The following is a 7,313-nucleotide window of genomic DNA, read 5'->3' as shown; positions in this document are numbered from 1 at the left end:
TAAAGTAAAATTTAATTTTAATAGGTATGAAGAAAAGTTTTCAAAATAATTTAACATTTAGAAATGTAATAAAACAATGAATGTATTTTTTCTTTTTAATATTTTGTTAATAGTAAATTATTTCTCTAAAAAATAAAAATTATCAGATGTGTAGAGATTTCAGTATCATTAGTATTTTCTGTTATCAAAAATTAGCTGCATGTTTACTCTATCAAAATCTTAAGTTTACACATTGTGAAAAAAACTTTTCGAAAATATATAAATCCATTAGTTTATAAATGTGTTTAAACAAATGGATTTTAGCATTTTTTAAATACTATTTTTTATCTTATGATATCTAAAACGATATCTCAAACGAAAAATATCGATTGTTGACAGTTTCCATTGACTTATTTTCATATAATACCAAATACTTCTGGCTTGCTTTATGCTGTAGGTTACAAAATGAAGATAATCAAATTCCTAATCAAAATATTGTTGATGATAATACAAATGGAAATGATCAATTGGCTTGCGAGGAAATTTTCGGCGATAACAACTCAATGTCTATAGAAACTGTGAGTGAAAATAATGCTTCTCTTACCTATCAACAAAACTCACCCACATATTCGGTACCAAATTCATGGTTTTATGAAGACTATGATGATGAATCTCAACATCGAGAAACATGGTTTGACGTAAGTTATGAACATTTTTGAAAAAATCAAAAATAAATTTTCTAATTTTTTTTTTTTTTGTAGGCGGAAGATTCAACAGTAAATGATTTTTATATTGGTTTGTGATAGTGAGCATAATCAGGTAAATTTTATCATTTAATACATAAAACAGTTTTGGTCACATTTTTGTATATTTTTTATAAGTTTATTTATACAAAAATGTTTTTAACAAAGAAATGATTATAATTTAAAACTGTATTCAGCAGTCAATGTTTCTGTTTAAGTTGCTAGTTATTTAAATTCATTATTATATGTTAATCAAATCTGATGCAATTCTATATGAATACCACTTTCTACATATAAAAAATTCTCATTTAAAGCAATATTTTGCTGCTATACAACAGATCATCACAAATAATGAATTTCAAGATATAATATACGATATTTTTCTTTACGACACAACTTTTAAAAACCTAAAACATTTTTGGTCTCTGATTGTCAAGTAATAACCAACATACTTATTTTTTTGTGCGATTCCCTAAATAACATTCGAAAGTAAGGCAAATCAGGAGATAAGTTTAAAAATGTCAGTCAATCAAATTTTTAAAAAATTGAAACAATTAAAATTTTTATGATTTGGCGAGATCTCTGTAGAAGGTATACAAAAATTGATTTGTAGATTTTCTCTATAGCCCGCCGTTAAATAGTTATAATAATAAGAAAATGCAAAACAAAGTTTTTCCCATTTATTCTTATAAAAATCGAGAAGTGGTAAACACTACCTGTTAATATTAAAGGCTCAAATTAAACCAGGTATTTTTTTATAACTATACGTAACTTTTTGGAACCAGTTTGGAGAAAAACGAAAATTTTTTTATTTTTTCGGATCAACTCAATCGACATATATAAAGTATATATAAGAATTTGTTTCGATATAAAACAGAAATTTTATGATACATTCTTTTGACTCGTAAGCTCTAAAAATAATTCTATTTCATCAAAAACGATCCGATGAGAAATGTCGAAGTTATGTGAAAAAAACACTTTTTTCGGTTTTCTTTCGTTCACGCTATCTCGAACGAATGAACTGATTTTGACCGGATTTGCGGTGATCGACGTGGTTTTTCAAGCTTAAGGGCGGATTAGTTTTTAGAGTTGATCGATCGAGCCGTTTAAAAGTTATTCCAGAATAACCACTTTTAGAAATGATTTTTTTCTTATTTTTTTTTGAGATTTTTCAAAATTTCTCAAAATCTATCGGTCCGAATCGGTTCAAATTCTCGGGAAATCTAAGTTTGAGGGAACTCTTTAGAACACCGTTTGGTTGGCTCCGATCGGTTAAGTCGTTTAAAAGTTATAAGCGATTCACATACTTTTACATACACACACACGCACGCGCACATATATATTAAACATACATACATACATACATACATACAGACATTGTGACAACCTCGCGGGGATAGTCAGGGAAACTTCCTGTGACCTTTAAACGTCGAGATTTGATGAAAACTCGATTTTTGCAAAACGGGGTGAAAACAATAACTTCCCCATTTTTGAAAATCTTCGATTTTCTTAGCGGGAAGTTAAAAATAATCACAACGAAATTGAATTAAAAAAAAAATTAATTTAAATGGATAAAGGAATAAAATTTTCCTGTTCAGAAAACTTTAATAGTAAAATTATATTAAAATTATAATCACGTTTTAATGCAGCCTCCAACAATAGCTGCTTTTCAAATTTAGTGATCAATTGAATAAATTATTTATTTTAATTTTATAAATATGGAATCAAAATTAATAAAGTTGAGAACTCATGACATTTACCATTTTTATATGTTTTCACGATAACAAAACTTATTAATTGATTAATAACTTGAAAAAGAGAAATGTAAAACGAATAATAGCAGGCTATCCCTGAAACATCTTGCTATTTTCTAGGTCAAATAGCTGAAAAATCTATCTATTTCAAGGTTATTGAGTTCATCGAGTTTAAAAATTAAGATTTTTATCCTTTTTTTCTCTGGGTGCTTACAGATAAAACTTTTATATTTTCCTACTGCTTTGGGAAAAAAAAATTTTTATCAAAACGTAATTTTCTCTAGCTTAGTATATTTTCTCAAGTCTGTTTGATCTTTCAAATCACGAAAATACTTTCTTGTAATAAGAATTAGATAGATTAACATGGGAAAATACAAAAAATATTATTCAAATTTTTATTTATGGAATTTTTTTAAAATTTCCATCAAGTAAAGAAATAAACGTAACAAGAAATTAATCTATTAAATCAATTAAATTTTTTTAAGCCACATAAATTTTTCTCAGTAAAGTATACGATGTATTTATGTTTATCAAAAATTTAACATTACATATTGCCTCAAATGAATTTAATTTTTATTTAGGAAAAAATTGCTTTTCATCCAGTGTATGGAAATTATCAATCGAAGTTATTAATGAATTTTTGAATACTACCAAAATAAATAGATAATTCAAATTTACAAGAGAAATTTTATTTTATATTAGTTCTTCAATGGCTTTGTATCTGTATTGTATTGCTCTTGTTTTCATCTTTGTAACAGCAAAATTTTTGCATCGAATGTAAAATATAAAAATATATTTCTAAAATATATTCTGAATGTAAAAATTTAAAATATTATTATAGAATTCAATTATATAATCAGTTATAAATGTAAATATCTCACCATTCTATTTTCTTCAAATTGTTCGCAAAGTAATAATTCGAAAGAAGTTCTTTTTTTTCTGAGTATGTAATATATAAGAAGATACACCAGTTAAAGCATTATTTACCAATTTTGAAAAACAATTTTACGTTCTGTGTAAAATAGTGTTAACATATTTACGGTAATAAAAATAACGTCTTAATCAGCATTTTTGAAAAATTTTTTGGTAGTGTATTTTTCATTAAACAAACGTTTTTGAATCCAAATACGCTGTGCATAAAATTAAAAATAAAATGTTAGTTAAGACATCATTGCTTATAGAAGAAAAAAAATTCTTGGCTATAGATAAATAGTCTTGGTTCGAGAATATTTTCGGGCTGTAGAAGGAAGGTCAAAAATTTTTGGATAAACAATGGAATTTTTTTTGAATTGTTAATTTTGAATTACGAAGTCTCGTGACTCGACTTGATGACACAACGACGCAAGTTTGACTTCAAGAAAGATCATGACTTCTTCATTAGCTGTATTATTTAACAATTACTTTCTGCAGATCACATAAAATTCGTTGAACTTATTAAACGTTACATTGTGTTTTTCTTTTTTACTTTACTATTTAATTTTTCGAATAAGAAAAAATTTAACTTGAACTCTGATCCCAAATCAATCAGACCAAAAAATAAAATTTTTTATTATATAAGAAATTGAATTCTCGAAGTAAGCTAAAAATTATTAGAGAAAGTCACTAAATTATCCTAAAAAATAAAAATTAACTATGAGCAAGATCACGTCAAGGGACCCCCCATTTACCACTTGATCATAAAAATTGAATCTATATACAATTTTTATTAGTACTTATGATGGAAAATTGATCCCCCAAACGATTTTTCAAAATTTTGATTTTAACAATTTTTTTTTTATAATGAAAATTTTAAGCACTTTTAATTAAAAAATGGATTAAAAATGAAGCGCAAGAGATAAATTTGTGAAATTTTCAGGATCCATGGTCAAATGTCTATATTGTAAGAATATATTTACGACTTTAAATTATTAATTTATTTTTGTATTGTTAATTAACTTTTAAGTTAACAACTGAAAATTTAACTGACTTCTCGGGCAGAAAATGCAGTTTTTTTATCGGTCACATGCTTTATCCATTTAAGTTTAAAATTCCGGAAGAAAATTTCACTGCTCGCCATTAGTTTAAACAAAATTAATTTATTTATGACAGCGCGCCAGGCGCCGAGCGCTGTGGAAATGCCGCGCTGCCGAGCGTCTTGAACTACATTAACGCTTTAATCAGTGACAATTTATAATAACATTACAAAATATTATTATAAAACAAATTTTTATTATTATTTATCTTATAATTTATTATAATTTAATTTTTTAACAATGTTATAAACAATACAATCATAACAGACTGAATAGAACAAACAAGCTTAAATTATTAAATAATAAATTCTGTAATCAGTTATTTTTATTTTTTTTTAAAAACTCTGTTAATAAACATTTTAAATAAAAAATATTTTTTAAATTAAAAATACTCGCCAATTCCATTATTACAAACCATTGGAAAATTTTTCACAGAGTTTAAAAAAAAAAAATAAAAATAACTGACTACAGAATTTATTATTTATAATTTAAGCTTGTTTTGTTCTATTCAGTATGTTATGATTGTATTGTTTATAACATTGTTGAAAAAAATTAAATTTTATTTATAATAATTATAATAAATTATAAGATAAATAATAATAAAATTTGTTTTATAATAATATTTTTTAATGTTATTATAAATTGTCACTAATAAAGCGTTAATGTAATTCAAGACGCTCGGCAGCGCGGCATTTCCACAGCGCTCGGCGCCTGACGCGCTGTCATAACAAATTAATTTTGTTTAAACTAATGGCGAGCAGTGAAATTTTCTTCCAGATTTTTAAACTTAAATGGATAAAGCATGTGACCGATAAAAAAAACTGCATTTTCTGCCCGAGAAGTCAGTTAAATTTCCATTTGTAAACTTAAAAGTTAATTAACAATACGAAAATAAATTAATAATTTGAAGTCGTAAATATATTCTTAAAATATAGACATTTGACCATAGATCCTGAAAATTTCACAAATTTATCTCTTGCGCTTCATTTTTAATCCATTTTTTAATTAAAAGTGCTTAAAATTTTCATTATAAAAAAAAAAAATTGTAAAATAAAAATTTTGAAAAATCGTTTGGGGGATCAATTTTCCATCATAAGTACTAATAAAAAATATATATAGATTAAATTTTTATGATCAAGTGGTAAATGGGGGGTCCACTTGACGTGATCTTGCTATATAGCTAAGATGAAATTTTTTTGTCGCAAGAGACTCAATAATTTTAAAGCAAGAAAGTTCGTTTAAAGTAACCAAGTTGTCTTGAACCAAGAAAATAAGTTCTTCAAGGAAAAGACGAAATTTTCTTGTGACGAAAAATTTTCCTCAATCGAGAAAAAATGTTGGATTTCCTGAAAAAAAAAAAAAAGTCAATAAAAAAGATAAATTTTGTCTTGGCTCTAGTAAACCTTTTTTTTTGTATTACCCGTATAGGTAATTACCATCCATATAGAACTAAGTAAGCAATCATTGTAATGCTGTTGTTTTATTGTAAAGCTTCTTTTTGTGTATTTTATTATTTCGGTTATTTCATTATTTAAATAACTGCATGAAATATAAAAAAACGAAAGGACTGATTTAAAATTTTGTTTTACAGCAAGATGATAAGGAAAAAGACACCGATAAGGAAAAAGACACTGATTACGAATACAACAAGCAACTTTGTAAGTGTTCGACAATCACACGGGGAGAAGCTTTAATGATGACACTTGCATTAGGAGCTGAAGAATCCCTTACATGGAAGACTATTATTGCTATTTTATCAATGATTAATACATTATTCCAAAGTGACGTGGTCCCTGCTTCAAAATATAAATTATTTAAGACATTAAAACTAAATGAGGATATTCTTGTATATCATATATACTGCAAAGAATGTAATTATTATTTTGGAGCTCAGAAAGAATTGAACAAAGATGAATTCCAGTGTAAAATTTGTGACAAAAATGTGAAATCGTCAGATATTGCTTATTTTTTAACATTTGATATCTCTCTACAACTAAAATCAATTTTGGAAGATCCAGAAGTTCAACAATTTTTAATGGAAAATCGTCAAGATAAAAGAGATGATTGTAGCAATAGTGATCTTCAAAATATGAGGGATGGAAAAATTTATAAGAAATTATCTACGATAAATAACCCTCTTTCAGATGAATATAATTTTTCATACACTTTTAACACTGACGGTTGTCAACCATCGAAATCAAGCAAGCTTTCTATCTGGCCCATATATGCTCGTATCAATGAGTTCTCTTCGAAACTTCAATCTAAGCATATGATTATGACAGGCTTATGGATTGATGAAAAAGAACCCGACATGCTCCTTTTTTGAAACCATTCGTTGATGAAGCCAATAAATTATCGGACAAAGGTGTACAATGGAAACTACAACAACAAACAATTACCAGCAAGTTCATTCCCATATGTGCCGTAGTAGACTCAGTTGCAAGATGTAAAATTTTAAATATGAAGCAATACAATGGTTCTTACGGATGTACATTCTGTGAACATCGGACGGAACGCATCAATAATAGCCAAAAATATACCGTATCAATGATTGTTCCAAGACAACGAACAGACGAATTAATTAAAGAACAAATGCTACTTGCTGGCGGTAATAAATATGGCAAAAGATGTTATGGGTGTGTGGGGGCCGTCACCACTAATAAATTTAAAATATTTTTAACATTGTGGATGGAATGTCACCTGATTATATGCACGCTATTTTATTAGGTGTAGTAAAAACAACATACTGATATTGTACTATCTTCATTCGGTGAAGATTATTATGTGGGTAATCCGAACCAAGTGGAATCAATAAATACTAAACT

At 26.8% G+C, this 7,313-nt stretch overlaps 1 protein-coding gene across 1 annotated transcript; it reads left to right on the top strand.

Moving 5' to 3' along the window:
* Positions 1 to 783: 783 nt before the first annotated feature.
* On the top strand, positions 784 to 7,106 carry LOC123273921. The gene is made up of 2 exons (XM_044741407.1): positions 784 to 798; positions 6,080 to 7,106. The coding sequence occupies exon 2, from the start codon at positions 6,182 to 6,184 to the stop codon at positions 6,812 to 6,814; it is 633 nt and encodes a 210-aa protein (XP_044597342.1). The 5' UTR covers positions 784 to 798; positions 6,080 to 6,181; the 3' UTR covers positions 6,815 to 7,106.
* Positions 7,107 to 7,313: the final 207 nt, after the last annotated feature.

This window comes from Cotesia glomerata, unplaced genomic scaffold, assembly GCF_020080835.1.
Source record: "Cotesia glomerata isolate CgM1 unplaced genomic scaffold, MPM_Cglom_v2.3 scaffold_164, whole genome shotgun sequence".
In the NCBI taxonomy this organism is placed as follows: domain Eukaryota; kingdom Metazoa; phylum Arthropoda; class Insecta; order Hymenoptera; family Braconidae; genus Cotesia; species Cotesia glomerata.
This window is presented reverse-complemented; position numbering and strand designations above follow the sequence as displayed.

Coding starts and splice junctions, on each gene's coding strand:
- LOC123273921 (XM_044741407.1), top strand. CDS start 6,182: ATGATGACACTTGCATTAGGAGCTGAAGAATCCCTTACATGGAAGACT.